This window comes from Jatropha curcas, chromosome 6 (assembly GCF_041381405.1).
Source record: "Jatropha curcas cultivar XTBG-Jc1 chromosome 6, XTBG_Jcur_1.0, whole genome shotgun sequence".
Taxonomy (NCBI): Eukaryota; Viridiplantae; Streptophyta; class Magnoliopsida; order Malpighiales; family Euphorbiaceae; genus Jatropha; species Jatropha curcas.
In genome coordinates this window covers 7,076,902-7,094,137 of record NC_143156.1, presented here as the reverse complement: position 1 = coordinate 7,094,137, position 17,236 = coordinate 7,076,902, and the positions used below count along the sequence as shown (strand labels likewise).

General features: G+C 31.3%; 3 protein-coding genes across 6 annotated transcripts; 2 read left to right on the top strand and 1 right to left on the bottom strand.

Moving 5' to 3' along the window:
- Positions 1–787: 787 nt before the first annotated feature.
- Positions 788–1,467, bottom strand: LOC105650752 (uncharacterized). The gene is made up of 2 exons (XM_012237698.4): positions 1,289–1,467; positions 788–1,195 (listed from the first exon to the last, which is right to left on the bottom strand). The coding sequence occupies exons 1-2, from the start codon at positions 1,369–1,371 to the stop codon at positions 892–894; spliced, it is 387 nt and encodes a 128-aa protein (XP_012093088.1). The 5' UTR covers positions 1,372–1,467; the 3' UTR covers positions 788–891.
- Positions 1,468–5,241: 3,774 nt separating this feature from the next.
- LOC105650753 (2-oxoglutarate (2OG) and Fe(II)-dependent oxygenase superfamily protein) lies at positions 5,242–11,957 on the top strand. Its single transcript, XM_012237699.4, has 8 exons — positions 5,242–5,569; positions 5,651–5,767; positions 6,331–6,488; positions 6,596–6,698; positions 7,800–7,895; positions 10,473–10,538; positions 10,621–10,734; positions 11,708–11,957. The coding sequence occupies exons 1-8, from the start codon at positions 5,459–5,461 to the stop codon at positions 11,792–11,794; spliced, it is 852 nt and encodes a 283-aa protein (XP_012093089.1). The 5' UTR covers positions 5,242–5,458; the 3' UTR covers positions 11,795–11,957.
- A 667-nt stretch (positions 11,958–12,624) lies between these two features.
- On the top strand, positions 12,625–16,924 carry LOC105650754 (myosin-2 heavy chain-like protein). 4 transcript variants are annotated; one of them, XM_020676761.2, is made up of 6 exons: positions 12,625–12,931; positions 13,698–13,798; positions 14,246–14,409; positions 14,514–14,686; positions 14,763–16,542; positions 16,649–16,924. In XM_020676761.2, the coding sequence occupies exons 2-6, from the start codon at positions 13,774–13,776 to the stop codon at positions 16,709–16,711; spliced, it is 2,205 nt and encodes a 734-aa protein (XP_020532420.1). In that variant the 5' UTR covers positions 12,625–12,931; positions 13,698–13,773; the 3' UTR covers positions 16,712–16,924. The 4 variants fall into 4 exon arrangements, with proteins under 4 accessions (XP_020532420.1, XP_012093090.1, XP_020532421.1 ...); XM_012237700.4 differs by lacking the exon at positions 13,698–13,798 and having other exon boundaries at positions 12,626–12,931; positions 14,251–14,409; XM_020676762.3 differs by lacking the exon at positions 13,698–13,798 and having other exon boundaries at positions 12,626–12,931.
- The last annotated feature ends 312 nt before the right edge of the window (positions 16,925–17,236 follow it).

Below are 17,236 nucleotides of genomic sequence, written 5' to 3'. Positions count from 1 at the left end.
AAAATGTATAAATTCATCCTTATAAAAAATCTTATGGCATCTTTAATTTTTTAATATTTACTTTCAAAAAGTTTACTTTCACTAATTAAGCAATTTAACTTATAAAATTACATCTATTAAACACTTCAACTTGTAAATTATTTTGTTTAACTCCAACTTGTAAAATTAAATTAATTAAACACTTATTGCAAATTTGAAATTTTTGAAAGTTATTATTCTAAAAGTTGTGTTAACTACACCCCAAATTAATATTTTAAATATAAAAGTCAAAAACACCAAAACTTATCGTTGCAAGCGTGGAGAGATGTAAAATATACCGAATTTGTAACTTTAAGAGCATAATGGGTCTTTTATAGTTTAGGATGTCACAAGATTTTTACTGGGTAAAAGCACATGAATAAATTTATGTATTCTAATGATTTTTATTTTTATTTTTTTGCTATCCAATATCTAATGAGTATTTAATCAATCTAATTTTACAAATTAGGACAATTTATGAAATAATTTTATAAGTTAAAATGTTCAATAGATGAATTTTATAAATTGAAGTGTTCAATATCAAAATACAAGCTAAGTGTATCACAAGAATTTTCGTGAAAAAGTATATTCATAATCTATGCATTTGGCTTTTCCATATATACAATTTTAAAAAAATTGACTTGGCAAAAACATGAAAATGATTTGAATATTAGGAGTTTAATTGTGAAATGTCTATCTTATAGTTGACAAGTTTAGATAATATTTTAATGGTAATCTCAAATTAAAGAAATCATGTCAGACAAGCAAATTTGAAAATAAGCAAATATATTCAATATTTATATATATATATAGCTTTCATACAAATAGATAAGTAAACAACAAAATATATGGTCTTTGAACGCAAATTAGTTATTAAGGTTCAGAAAAAACATCAGGGTCTGGCTTATCAACACCATCAACATTCCTCAGCCAACAAGTCTGATTTAAAGAAGCTGCACCTTCTGCTACATTATCCATCATCCATTCTTGCCCTTTCGGAACATATATTCCGGTACGAGGGTCCGGTATCCAGCATGATGAGTTGTCAGTTTTTCCTTCATCGATTGAATTCCTTGATGATTTTTTCAGTTGATTATTATGATTATTACTATAATCATAATCATGTTGCGATGTTGCTGGAAGACTATTAAGTCGATGATGAACTCGATTAGCTTCCCTATTATGCCAAAATTAACAGATTATAGCTTAATTAAAATAAAAATAAAATCGTAAAAACATAAGTTAATTAGAGATAATAAATCATTATTACCTAAGGATCATCATCTTTGCTCTTGCAATCCCACCCTTAGCCATGTTTGAAGTGGCAAAGCTAAAAAAGGAAGCAAGTGACATATAATTAAGCTGTAGCAAAAGAAGGGAGAGGACCTCAGTTAGAGGCTTGCAAGATCAAAAGATTATGGTTTGCAAGTTTCTACTCTGGACATATGATATGACCCCTTTATATACTGAGTATGTGCACCAATTTTTTTTTTATCTATCACCAAAATTAGCTGTAATGTAAGTGTTAATAATTATATTCTAAGTTAAAATTTATTTATAAGATGGGATTTTAAAATTTGAAATCTTCATTATCGAAAAAGTTTTACCTGAAGTTGTACTATTTATATATAAACATATGAATACACTAGGTAGTGCAAATAAAAAAATAATAAAAAAAAAGATTTTATCAGTATCTTAAATCTGTGGTTATAAACTCTAAGTTCTTTTCGAGCATCATTACTTGATACCTTATATAAGTAGAAAAAGAAAATTGGCGGTCATGGGTATTGTTTTGATGCCTTGTTTATTTTCACATCTTCTTTAAGCACCTTAGAATATATGAATTTCTTTATAAAAGAGTGGTGATTAGTTGCGATCCTCCTTGTTTATTTTCAAATCTCAAGTACCACACGTGTCCAAACTCATTTTGCCAATCAAAAGTTGTTATGAATAGGGTTAGCCTAGCCTAGCCATGACCACATTGGAGTTTGGCTTGGGTCTAGCTAGTAAACTAAAGGGCTAAGCTTATAATATGGATATTAGACAATAAACGGAACCCACTAATGCTTTGATATGTAACTCAACACAAATTTGTAAAATTACGATTAAGAAGTGAATTTGAAAATAATGTTCATAACTTATAAAGAATTTAATGGTGGTTTGGATTGATGGAATATGAAATTTATGAAATATAGAATTCATGAATTGTGAAATTAATAAAATTGTACGTAAATATAATGGATTTGAATGATAGTGTTAAAATAAAATATTTGATTTAAATTCTATCATTAGTAGAAAATAATCAAATTCAAAGTGATATTTCTTATTCTTCTAAAATGTTGTAACTGAGCTTAATCACAATTAGGACTCCTTATCCCTTGTGTGTCTAATGGAAATCGAATTCAAAAACTCTTTTCACATATTGAGCCTGTATTGCAACTGAGCCATAACCTGTAAGTTTAAATAAGCATTATTAATTCATAAAAAGTAGGACACTTTATTTTTAATGGACAACCTCTATAATGTTAGACTTCAAAATGAAATTAATTTTTATATCTAAAAAAAGTGTGATAATATTTTAAAAAAGAAAACTAATCATTGATTGAGATTTAAATTTGGTTGAAACTGCAATAAAGACTACTAAACAAGTTGTTCAATAAGAAGCTATCGGATCAAACTTTAGAGTAGTAACCAGTTAACTACTAAACAAGTTATTTTTACTTTATCATATGAAATTATAACATGCAACTTGAAACCCTTTCCCCTCTCTTCAAAGAAAAAAATAATTCTTTCCTCTAAATCCATATATGAAGCCGTAGCTTCTAAAGTTAAATCAAATTATTTTTCTCTCAGCGTCCTGATGTAGATATATAAATAGTAAACTCAAAAAATAATGATTAAAAGGTTCTCGCTTTGATGCGGCACGAGTATGATTAGACTTAACCCAATCGGATTGTATGGACAAACAGAAAAAAGAATTTTTATATATAGAAATTAAACAGATAATATTTCTGTGAAAAAGAGAATTCACCAGTAAAAGCTGGGACTTGGTTAGAATATTGTTATCTGATAATACAACTCTCTTTATGCTTCTGGTCCTCAACTTGAAAATCTTCCAAGGGATATATGGCTAGCTTTTCCAATGTTCCATGAATATAAACCCAATGGCTAGGGTGATAATCAAATTGCATACCACATTTTCAGTTTAAACCAAATACAAAATCACATCTACTAGCTAGTTTTGCCAATTTATTTTCTTCTCTTTTCAATTTATTTCGTTTATAGTATTAAATATGGTGAAAACAAATTAATTCAGTAATTAATTCAGTAATTGTTAAGATCATGTTGTATTAGTCTTTTAAATGGCTTATGTGTGGCTTGGATTAAGTTGTAGAATGGAGATTGAATTATTATTTAATCTCCTCGTTATGTTATAACTATTTAAAATATCCTGAATTTTGCCTTTTATTTATTGTAATGTCATTCCAATTTAATTTTTATAACCATTTTACCCTAATTTTTTTGTACTTGATATATAATTCTCGTCGGAAAAATACTCTACTCAGTACAAAATTAGGCTATCAGTAGTAAGTAGTAAAATTGAAGTAGAAAACTACGCATCATTTTTTTTCCCTAACCTAAAGATAATACAATAGTTGTTTTGACAATTTTTGGATTTTGTTGTTACCATTGTGGTGATTTGTTTATATTATGTTGTTATTTAGGTAGTTATGTAGAAAAAAGTGTAAATCTTCTCTCTCTCTCTCTCTCTCTAATAGAAAAAATACATTTGAAGTAATCAAACCAAATTTGTAAAAAGATTATGGAATCAAACAATGACCATAAATATCCACCAAGTGAAGAGAGCGATCGTTTATGACACATGTATTATATTTTTGCAACTTAATGAGATACTTCAAATTAATATTATGTTTATTAATAATTTGTATAAGTAGCTTATTTTTTAGACTTTCAGTTTGATTTCTTCTGAAAAAAAAAAAATGCTGAGCTTGAATTTAGGTTGTTTGCATTAGGAGTGGGCCTTTCGTCAACCGAATTGAATCAAATCAGTTTAGGTATAATCAAATGTCTTTTTTATCGTATTTAAATTTGAAACTGACTATGGCAAAGGCCAAACAAAACCGAGTTGAACTAGTTCCATTCTAGTTTGGTACAATTATTCTGAATTATATTAGTAGTTTGGGCATAAAAATGATCACTTCACTCTAGGAGGAAGAGTGTTTAACCACTTATCCAAACACTCATTGGTGCCAAACTGCTTGAGCTTTAATATTATAGTTTAAACCAAAATAAAACTTTTTATCACCCCTCTAGGTACAAAGATGGGCTTGTGGTGAATGTGGTAGAAGGATGTTGTTGGGGCTCTACTGTTGGAGAAACAAGAGGCTGTGGAAAAAGATGTACGCGGCAAGGTTGATGTTGCAGGTGTTCTCATTTCACCTAAACGCGGGTTTGAAGGTTTTGCCATTCTTGTTCAAGGTTTAAGTAGGAAATTAATTTACCCTAATCTTTTTATCAATTTTTTAAACCTTACAATAATATAATTGTATTAAATAAAAAGAATGAGATTCAATTTGCCTTTTAAATTTAAAAACAATATACAATTTATCTAAAAATTAATTTTTTGTGCAATTTATCCATTGAACTTACACTATAAGAATAAAATGTCCAATTTTTACTCCAAAAAATAAATATTTGTTTTAATAATTAAAAACTAATTAAATTTCTGAACTAAAACCAAATAATAATTAGAAAATAATTAAACAAAAAATAATAACTAAATATTCAATATATTTCTAATTTTATAATTTTCTCAATAAAATATTTTTTTAATTATTTTTTAAATCAAAGTCAAGATATTGGATTTTTATGATTATTGTAATAATTTGAATAATTTTTCTTTACTAAATTTTTTGACTTTTTGGTGTAAAATCATGAGGAAATCTATATATATTATTTCCAAGTTTAAAGGGTAAATTGAGCGTTATCACTAGATAAAATATAATTATTTGAAATTATATTTTTGTAATTTTCAAATAAAAATTAAAATTTTAAAATTATCGAAACAAATAGGTGAATTCAAAATTTAATTAATATTTCTACCACGCACTTAAAAAAACACTACGGTATGGCCATCCTTGTCAGCTATTCACGAAACTTCTGACGTAAAAGCAAAGAAAAACAAAATAAAACGCAAAGAAAATAAGAAAAAGCCATCTCCCGCCATTGACGCGGTCTGCCATTTTCTGCATTATATCCAAAGAACTCAGACAATAAACAAAAACCATTAAAAAACAAAAATATTAATTAACTATTGATAATTGATCAAAAAACTCCCAAAATCTCCATTAAACCTCAATCAAAGCTACCAATTTTGTTCCTTTCTGAAAAGAAAACCAAACATAAAGAATCACAGTAAATGAAATCCAAAACGAAGCGTTCAAAGAGAAAGCTAGGGTTACCAGCTGTCTTACTCCTATGCTTTCTCTTCTTCTTGGCCGGATTCTACGCTTCAACGCTTTTCTCTCAGGTATATTAATAATAGTGTTGTGGATGATTAGATTTGGCTAATTTTAGTTTCGATTTTGATTTTGATTATTGATTTTTGTAGGATGTGCCTATTATTAGACCTAGGTTAAGAATGCTTGAAGTTGCTGAGGAGCAGGAGATTGATGGAATGCCACATGGCGCTACCGGAGAATCTTCCGTGGAATCTATTCCTTTTCAGGTGATCTATGGATTTGTATATAATTGTGTTTGATTGTTGTATTAGGTTTTATGATGGCGTGATTTTCGATTGAGATTGGTTGTGGTTAAATTAGTACTAAATTAGGGAATTTTTTGGAGGATTGATGGGTGAGACTTTGGTTTTTCGAATGGTTTTTTAAAGAAATTATTTAGTTCTATAGCAATGCTAAAAATTATTGAAGCTAAGATTTTTTTTTTTTTTTTCGATTTTTAGTATCATAGTTAATAGGTATATATGGCTGCACTCAGGTACAAGATAATGCTGTTAGTGAAAGGTGAAAGTATTTATTGTTGTTTTAACTTTTAATCTTCAGGGGAAAACGAGAAAATTGATGGTTGGAAAAGGAAGTTGAATTGGAGATTTAATGCTTAATTCAATGAAAATAGTGATAAACAGAAATTGATTTGTCAAAATGCTAAAGAAATTGATTTGTCAAAATGCTAATGAGATTCTCAGTCCTGTAATATTTGGATGTTTTTTATGACAACCGAACCTAGTAAGGTTTAATGTCATTTATTCTAGTTTTTCATTTTGAGTTTCAGGTTTTAAGCTGGAAACCAAGAGCTGTTTATTTTCCAAATTTTGCAACCCCAGAACAGTGCAAGAGTATAATTGAAATGGCTAAGTCCCACTTAAAACCATCTGCCCTGGCTCTGCGAAAGGGAGAAACTAAGGAGAGCACTAAGGGGACCAGAACTAGGTATCTCTGTCTATTTTCACTTCTAGTTTTCTGCAAATCACTAGGCCTTGCAACTCTTCGGATGAGGGAGTCTCTTATCTACTCGTTATTGTAACTTGTGGAAACAGTTCAGGTACTTTTATTAGTGCTTCAGAAGATGCATCTGGAATCTTGGACTTTGTTGAGCAGAAAATTGCAAGAGCTACAATGATCCCAAGGTCTCATGGGGAGGTATCTTTGCCTATTATTATTATTATTATTATTATTCAGCCTGTCAAGTATTATTGGAATCAAAATCAAAAGGAATGTGCTCTAGGTTATGCCATTTGAACTTGCACAAGTCTATTTGTTTCTTTTTTCTTTTGATGAATTAAATTTCTTAGAGTTTCTTGTAATTCTTGATGATTAATATACGACAATTGGCATTGAAGCTTTCTATGAAATCATGGTATTACGACAATGATAGCTACCTCTTCTGTGATTGAAGTGGAAGATACCTTTCATCTTCCACCATTTTCCTGGTCTAAATCTTCTTATATATCTGCTCCCCTAACCAGTAAATGGCAGTTTATCGGACAATAATTATTTCTTAGTCATTTCTGGAAATCACATTTATGTTCCAATTGTATTTTCCTGCAGGCAAGCAGATACGTTATAATAAATACGGTATTCGATTGTCCATGAGTACTACAGATTGAATTGTCGATAATTAACTGACAAGACACTAGTGAAACTGAAATCCTTATACCTGAGAAAATACTTCTGAATGATAATCTGATCGTACCATTAGGTGGCTAGCCAGTTTGTCTTGTCATATCTCGATTCTTATCAGATGCCTTTATTGACCAGTCTGAGCCTTTTTGCAGACTACCTGCTTGTTATATCATTTCAGAATGATACACAAAACTGAACAGTGGATTCTTTTTGTTAAGATCATTATTGACCCTGATTGCGCAACAACTGTGTCTGTCCACATATACTATAGAGTACAGAATCTTGTTCTGATTTTCGTGCTTTTTTTATGGGTTGGGGGGGGGGGGGGGGTGTGGTAGAGAAGGGAAAGTTAAATGTTTCCATAATACTTGTTAATGCCTGATATTACACAATCTGATAGCATTTCATATCATATTTCTTCCTTTATAATCTGCACTCTGTATCTTGATTATCTTTGTACGACTGCAGTCAGGAAGTATAATATATTTCCAAAATATCATTCCACTTTATATTTTGCTTATTAGTCGCTGAACTCTTAAGTACATTGTATGGTTCTCTTGCATTGAAATATTGAATCCTTCATTTAGTTGAGACTGAGTGTATATTGCTCTATTGCAGGCATTCAATATCTTGCGCTATGAAATCGGACAGAAGTATGATTCACATTATGATGCATTTAACCCAACTGAATATGGCCCGCAGACCAGCCAAAGGGTAAGTAATAAGGATCTCCTCAATTTTTTAACGTTTAGTTAGTTACCACTCTGTGCTTCTGCTTGCACGTTTTCCTTTCTCTTCCTCCGAGATGATATATTAGTACTCTTTTTTTTTTCTTCGGCTAGGAAAAATTTTATGTTTACCTCTTATAAATATAATACTTTTTACTTCTGCCAATCAGTTACTGGTGTTAGTTAAAGACTTATAACTGTTTAATCAATGTGGTATTTTATATAAAGAGATAAAATGCCATGTCATGCTCATTAAGCTTTTTTTTTTTTTTTTTGTTTTGTTAATATTAAAAAAAAGATATTCTAAGGGATAACTATGGTAGGGTTTTCCTTTATTCTAGTATCATGTAGTAAATAAATGTATTTGGAATGAAACACTGTATATTTTGCGATTGTCTAGTCTGAACAAGAAAACTATTAGGTAGAGATGCTCTGGCTGATGGTCATGGAATGTAAGAAATGCCTTTTTTAGCTTTCCTTGTTATGTTTCTTGTTATTTGTAATATGGAAAAACATATGCATTGACCATAAAAGACATTAATATAATTTATATTTACCAAAAAAACAAGTAATGAACATTTTTAATAATTAAATTTATTTACATTACCATAAATATACTTGCTTCCTAATTTTAGCCTGTTCAAAATAAACTTACTTCCTAATTAATTCCAAATTACTATTTTTTTAAAATTTTCCCTATAAATATAGGGACATACATATTTTTAATGTTAGACAGGCATATAAGCAAGTATATTCAAAGAAACGATCTAGATAAGCACATAACTTTTCTTTTTTTCTCTTGGCTTATTGATTTAATATATGATTTTTTTTCAATTATCATCGTTAAATATGTAAATTTCATTTCTTTGCAGAAAATATTATAGGTGTCTTTAAAGTAAGCTAATTTATATTCTGTACTTGATATGATTTAGCTTTATACGCACTCAGAGCTTTAGTAAAATTATACTGCCGAGGCTTTTTAATTGATTGCTCATACTAAAATAAAATTTTTATAGTATTGTTGAATGTGTTTCCTTTAATAGTGATCCATTTTTGTAGGGTGTAATTTCGCCTATTATCCATGAACTTATCACTATTGAACATTAATATTCCCTATGTTTCAATTTGTACTATAAAACACATTGAACATCAATTTATATAACAATAAAAACCCTGTTATCAGATTTTGCAAAACTATTTTACAGATTTTGATGATAGAAAGATGATAGCAATGAACTGGTCAGTTCAACCAGGGCCAGTTGTTTCACCCTTAAAGCCTTTTAAATCTAATCCTGTTGGAGAATCAATATGCCTGACCAGTTCAACTGTTAACCAGGTTGGGTTTGGCCAAAAAACCTGGCAGGTCAACTGAAATTAGTTTATGTCAATACAAATTATAATTATAACTTATCGATAAGTTCTTTTAATAAATTTTAATAATTTCAATCTATTTTAATTCACATATATGATTTTGAGTAAAACTAACTATTTTTTTAAAGTTTTATATAATATGTAAACTATATGTATCCTAGTTCAATCTATAATTCTAGACCCTTTGCCTTTATCAGATCAATGAGCAGGCTGGGTCTGAAAACCTTAGATGATAAGTATGACACCCAGGGTTAAAATTTTGGCTCTTACCCTTCTTAATACTCCCTAGCTGGAAAGATACTTATTTGGCTAAAGAGAAAATTTATACAAAGAAATAAAAATTTAGGAGAGAGAAAGTGATTAAAGTGACAAGTGAGGGAGTTAAGAGAGAGAAAAAAAAAAAACTATAACATGGTCATATGCTTTCTTAAAATAAGTTTTTTCTCATGTATTATTCGTATCATTTTTATGTCATTGAAATTTATTTGATAGCAGGGCTTTTATTGTTATACAAATTGATTTTCAATGTACTTTATGTTACAAATTGAAATTTAGGCATGTTACTGAGCACTGGTGTATAAATTTAAATTGGATAAAATTTAGCCATTTTTTACAGTTATTATGCTTTTATTTCATTGACAAAATAAATAAAAAATTATAACTTTAACAATTTTAATATGTGCACAATTATATTTAATATTTAATTTATTAAAATGTATTAATATGAAAATATACAGACGTGCAATGCTCATGCTAAAAGGAGTAATAATGAAAATGGATTGACTTGGGTTTATATCCAAATTTAATCCATGTCTTTTAGATATTTACATTGTATATCAACATCTGGCAATATTATACTGTATTGGTCACTCTGTGACTTAAGGGGTTTTCTTTATTGTCATTCTAGTTACCATCTCAGTTGTAGCATGAGTGCATGACAGAATACCCAAAGTCACATTTAAAGTCTTTTCTATCATTTTGGATTATTCGCAAGGGCTTACTTCTCACATTAGTTGTTGCTTTTTAGCTAGATTTTATATATGGAAACCATAATTCTACTTGAAGGAAATAAGTTTGCATATAGACTATGTTCTTTTCTTTTTCAAGAAAAAAGAATTCCATGAGTTCCTGTAGTTCGACATGAAGATATTGTTGCTTAGAAATTATAACTTTTTGATTATCTATGATGCAGATGGCTTCTTTCCTGTTGTATTTATCTGATGTAGAAGAAGGTGGAGAAACCATGTTTCCTTATGAGGTATCCTAGGAAATTGTAGATTTTCCCTCTTTTGCATTATGATTGTATTTGCTTACTAATAGTTACTATGTTCTGATTGTAGAATGACTCTCAAATAAGTTATGATTATAAGAAATGCATTGGCTTAAAAGTGAAGCCTCGGCAAGGCGATGGGATTCTGTTTTACTCGTTGTTTCCAAATGGAACAATTGACGAGGTAAATTCTCTCTCTTATTAATCTGTATCTCCTTTTCTTGTTTTGTTGACTGCTGAAAGTATGCAAGTAAAGAGTCTTCCAAGCATTTTGAATTTTTGTTAGATCATCAGAACATACATTAAAGGTGGTATGAGATAGAAGTGATGCATGTATTGAGCATGTCGTCTGAACTATAGAAATATAACTATTGAAACCCTTCAATCATTTAGAATATAACAGATCAGAAGAGTAAGCACGATAATGTGTTCATCTTATTTATGTGTGCTCAAAATTTGGATTGGGCCCAAGTCGCGCATATAGTTTTTTTGTCCATGCCTGGCTCAACATAGTAAGATATTTAAACATTAATATATATATTAATTGGACGAACTGGGTCCTATGTAACAACAATAACAAGCCCCACTCACCTAGGAGATGGGTGTCGAACCGGGCCTGGTGACAAAGCCTCCTGGTCAAGCCAAGAATTTTAACAGGTTCAGTCCCATGTCCATGAACACCTCTAAACATGTTAAAGGTTCTGATGCACAACAGCTCTGACAAATCTGTTGAAAGCATATTATTGCTGATTCTGGTACATGCTGTCCTGAATGTTCATCCATATATTTTTATTTTTGTTTTGCTGTAGGCTTTTTTAGGTTAAATAATGTTGTTATAATTATAATTCAGCAACGCATCTCAGTGGCCTATAATGAACATTTTGTGAAAAAGTTCTCTATTATTAGGATGAATGCCCTAACTATGGGTATGATGCTGGAAATAGACCGATTTTATATCACCCTTCAATTTGAAGTAGCAAAAGCAATGTCTCCTTGCATAATAAGGATTCCAAACATTCATGATTTGGACGTGAATGAGTCAAATTACTTGTCCCTCGGTCTATCAGTGGACTATCTCTCCAGGGACTGTGAATGATGTTCCACTAGAAATAATACTTATTATCACTATTTATATTGATATTGAGAATTTTTGGCAGACATCTCTTCACGGAAGCTGTCCAGTTATCAAAGGTGAGAAATGGGTAGCAACCAAGTGGATTAGAGACCAAGTACAGATGGACTAAGCATGGTTATACTTTAGACCTGAGATTTTACTGATTCATAATTATTGTACTATGGCTTTTTGGAACCGATTTATTTGAACATTTGACTCAGAATGTATATATACTTGAAATGAAATGCCAATGAAAGAGAACTGCACCTGAAAAGAAGAGAGAATTCTCTCCAGCTCTTGTATTTGTTTAATTATTATTGAGAATCATAAGCTTCTTAAGATTAAGATTTGCTACTCCCTTAAGCAAGTCTATGGGATTCAATGCCTGAGATTCAATCCCTTTTCGTACTTCAATGATTCACTAATTGGGGCCGCCTGAATCAGCGGTTAAAATCAGTAATTGTAAATTGTTTTTCAAATTGCAACTAATCATTTGAATTGTCCCGTTCAATCCTTTCTTGGTATTCTTGACGTAATTGTAATTTTTTTTTTTCCTGTCGAAGATAAAATTTAATATATACACATCATGATAAATTAATGATTGCACAAGTCAAATGATAAATAATCCATCAATATATCAAATTAATTAATATCATCATAATTATTAATAATATTAAATTTATTTAACCATGTTTTCCCCCCTTACCTTGCCACTAGAATCCAAACACTCGTGCTAGCTATCCAAGTTTCGACTTAGCTTTCTTCCAAAAAAAATAAATAAATAATAAAAAAAAAGAGGTTTCGATTTGGCTAATCAAGATTTTTGTGTGTCCGCAAGGAAATCTGGGAATCCGCACGTGTCGCTACTAACTCTTCCCACCAGTACTCTCGAGTGTACCAGATAATCTCTTCATCCAGCCGAAACTAGACCGTTACGACTTAAAACCCTCACACCTGTAACGGCTATTTCGCATTTTCAAAAAAAGCAAAAAACCACCAAATCCTCCATTCATAATTTTCTAAAATTTATTTCCTAACGCTCACATTCTGCTTCAAATCACTCTACAATCCTACTTTTCTCTCTTTCTTTAATCATTTACGAATTTGTTGTATCTGCAATTGTTGAAAGCGATTTAAGTAGGTTAATTAGGCAATGGATCTTGGGTGCCTCGACTTGGGTTGCATCTCTGTTTCAGATAAGCACAGTACTGATACTGGAAATTGCGATTCCCGAGAAAATTCGACTTCAGCTACCAAGTCTGCAAAGGTATTCCTTTGTTCACTTAACTTCAATTTCTTGAGTTTGAATTACATATCCTGTTTCAATTGTTTGAATTTCTTTCTTTTTCTTGTTTATTTTGTTTTTATTTGAGTGATGGTTTTTCTTTGTATTCTTTAGAATTATTAAAACCCTAAAGAATTCTGTTTCATTTCTTTATTTGGATAAAATCAAATGTAATTCCTCTGTTGTTTATTAGTTTTGTTTGTGTTTTATGGATGTTTAGAACTTAGAGGAAAGACCAATTGGATATGTTGGCTGATCGGTTTGCTTGAATTTCAAAATCCCGAACAAGAATTATATTCAGAAGGCACTACATCACTTGCAAATAAAATCCACATTGAGAAAATTAGGTATACAATAAGCAAGATATGCAATGTTCAATCATTAATTCCATAAATTGAAAGAAATCTGTAAATTTAGTTAATGTGGGATTGGATATCCAAAATTCGATTTATTCAAGTTTACCAGCTCTAAATCTTTTTCAATTTTGCTTTTATTCAATCACGTTTCTTAAAGCTAAGGTTAAAATTCTATGCAATTAAGTGATGATTATGAATTTAATTTCCATATTATATATATATATATATATATATATATATATATATATATGATTGGAGAAGCAACCCACAATCATTTAATATGAATTCAATGCTTCTTTAAATTTATTTTTGGATTCGCTTCATTCAGTCTGCACAGGTCATTGGTCAAATCTTGAACTGAGATTTGGCTAATACTTGTCTTCAATCCACAGGTACGCTGTTGTGTTATTATCTGATATTTTCCTGCATAGAGGAGGGATTTGGTGGATTGATAAAGGAAAGGCTTTTATGCTCCAACCTGCCGTAAACAGTGGTAATAGTTTACTTTTGAATGGAACATAAGAGCCTTGTTTTCTCCAATGCGATATCATAAGCTAAGATTCCAGCATACAGAACAATGTTCACCATATCACAAAATGATATGCTGCCTTAACTTCACCTGCATTATTCATAAAAATGTTTTTTTATGTCAATTCACATCTTATATAGTTTGTCAAGATCTCTCTTGGAACCCTCTGCACATTCGTGCAGCTACTTTATTATTACGTGTATGTAGGTTTATTTCCCCTAATAGTTTGGTGTGCTTGATGAATTTCATTGTTCCTGTATTTGCTTATGTCTTCTGTTTTACATGCTGCTTTATAATTGAATGAATGCGACAACCCAAAATTTCATTTACCATGTCCTATCCTCAGTTTCTTTCCCTAATTCTAATTCCCTTTTCCAATCTCAGATTTTGATATTTTCTACTTTTGAATAGTGCAGAATAAATCGCCAAGAGGGACTGGACAGTCAACATTGAATGCCCTAAATAAATTTACATCACAAATTAAGAAGCCCCCTCATCGTAAGAGTTCTCCTATCAACTGGTTCCCACGCAAAAAGGTGGACTCCTATTTAAAGAGGAAAATCAAAATGCTGCAGGTTGTGCTTATGTCTATCGCATATTCTATTTTTATTATTCTTTGTCTTGATAGATTACATGAATTTATGCAATTTTTTAAGAAAGTTTTATCTACTTGTTTCAGGAAAAAGATGGCATGAATTTAACTCTGGATGAGACACTAGGCGACTCTAATCCACATTATTCAAGAGTCTTGAGAGAAAAAATTGCAGCAAGGGAGGCTGCACACACTGCAATGGAGGCTAGAAAAGCTGCATTGGTGGAAGCATCTTGGTGTAGAATACTTCGGGCAGCCAGGTAAGCACTAATGCTTTGGCAATATGACTATCTTTTTCTTTTCATCTCTTTTGCATAACTTTACTCTTCAATTCAGGATCCAGAGCAAAGAAGCAGAAGCTCTCTTGCTAAAGGCAGAGGAAACTGCAGCTGAAGCTTTTGAAGCAGCAACAGCTTTGGGGGTGATCATGTATGATATGCCAAATTGTCCTCGGAAGCCTAGTCGAATTGAAACATCTACAGCTAATGGAGGGAGATCTACCACTCATACTGTCACAGCATCTTTTGAAACAGAATTTGATGTAGATAAAGAAGTAGCTGCAGCAGTTAAAACTGCATTTATTAGGCTTGCAAGTTGTCCTTCTTTTGACAAAGATGAATTCAAAGAGCTATTCTGCAAAATTAGACAGAATCCAGATATTGTTTTTGATAATAACCAGGAACTATCAGACTTTTCTTCTTCAGAAGATGAATCAGATTCAGGACCAGAACATGAAACCGACGTAGATTGTAAATTGCCAACTCTAGACACAAGACAAAGGAAAAAGATAAGGCAGTCTATCGAGAAGCCTAATATTGTCGATATGATGCTTGAGAGGCTTAGATGTTTGAAAGAAGATGAACTTTCTTCTTTGGCCACTATAGTGGCAACTTGTGGTCTAAATGCTGCCTTAGCAGAAGTGGAAAGCAGTAAGCTGCATGATCAGGACTCTTCTGCTGATTATACTTCAAGCTTTAAGATGCCTCGTAGAATGTCTTCTGTGTGTGCAGGAACAATTAGATATTCCAATCTTGAGCAGATAAGAAAGAAGCAATTTGAATCAGAACTCCCAAGTTTAGACAAGTTTTTGGTTAAGCACATGTCAAAACTTGAAAGAGAGGTGCAAGAAGCTAAGAACAGCAAGAAAAATGGATCTTTTGAAGGAAATCCCAAGAATGATAAAATTGACTACGAAAATTCTATTCCTGATTTAGGAATTATTCTTGTGAAGCATTCCTCTAAGTTTGAGAAGGAGATTGAAGAGGCGAAGAAGAACTCACGGAAAGATTTTGAAATTGTTCCGAAGAAACCAGCCAGTGACCTCACTTCATCAGAGTCCATTCCTGACCTTGGCAGTATACTTATAAAGCATTCATCAAAGCTTGAAAAGGAAGTTGAAGAGATAAGAGGGAAATCTGAAAAGGCAGTTAATAGAGTTTTCAGTCAAAGAAAAGATGTTCCAGAAGTCCCAAGTCTGGATAAGTTTCTGGTAAAACATGTTTCAAGACTTGAAAGAGAGGTCCAAGAAGCAAAGACGAATTCTTCTGATAGAGATATTGCAGAAAAGGAAAATGTTGACTCGAACAAAGCACAGGATAGAAAATCTAAAATGGATAAAAAGGTGGGAAATAATGAGACAGGAGATAGCCTAAGCTTGGACAAAATCTTGGTAAAGCCAGTGCATAGACTAGAAAGGGAGAAAATGCAAGCCTTGTCATTGAGAGGCAACCAAAAACACCAAAATAAAAACGCAGGAAACACTGCTACACATTGTGAAAGCTTGGACAAAGTTTTAGTGAAGCATGTATCTAGACTAGAGAAGGAGAAAATGGAGTTCAGTTTGAAGGAAGAAGAGGTGAAAAGGGAGAAAACAAGTTGCAGAAATGTGCATATGCAGATGAATAAAGAAGGTGGACTGGACCAAGTTTTGGTTAAACATAAATCAAAACTTGAAAGAGAGAAGATACCGGCTTTATCTTCTCAGCAAGGGGAAAACCAGAGAGGACTCTCTGTGTCTCGTAGAGAAGCAAGAGATAGAGAGTTGCAAGAAACATGGGGAGGATTAAGTTTAGGGAACTCTATCAAGCCACATCTCTCCAAACTTGAAAAGGACAAGGCAAGTTTAGTCTGTTTTCTCTTATTCTTTTCATTCAGTAAAATTTTCCATAAACTTTTAGTATTGAAAACTTAATCAACTATGTTTGTTCTTTCTCATGTTCTAGGCTGCTTGGATAAAAGCTGAAGAAGAGGAAAGAAAAAGGTGTGCTATAGGAGAGGGAATGTAATTTCTGAACTTTTGCTATGTCTCAAATTCCTTGTTGATTCTCTCTTGAATCTTCTTTTGCACAATTGTATGTATCTTTGGAGAGAAGTTTATTGTTCTTGCTTGGCATGCCTTTTGGTGCCTATGAAACGAGTTCTTAGTGTTTCTTTCGGCAAGTGTAAATGTTGGCGACCATAACTTATTCAATACATTGGCTAAGGCACGTTATGGCTAATTTCTGCAATTATAGAGGTACCTCAGATAAAAAAAGAAAAAAAAACCAACAAAATAAATAACATTATTTCTTTTTGGATAGAAAATTAATTTCTTTTGGTGATAACTTTTGGATAATTACAGTAATCGTGGATAGAAAAAATAATTATAAAATATATAATAAATATTATAATAAATTTGAATCTTTTATTCGTTTTGTCTTCTCTTTTTAAGCATTCTTTCTTATGGTTTGGAATTCTATTCCAAATTATATTCTTGGCGTGATAAATAATCTCTGAGATTTTTATTCAAACTTTTACCTTAAAAAAAGTAT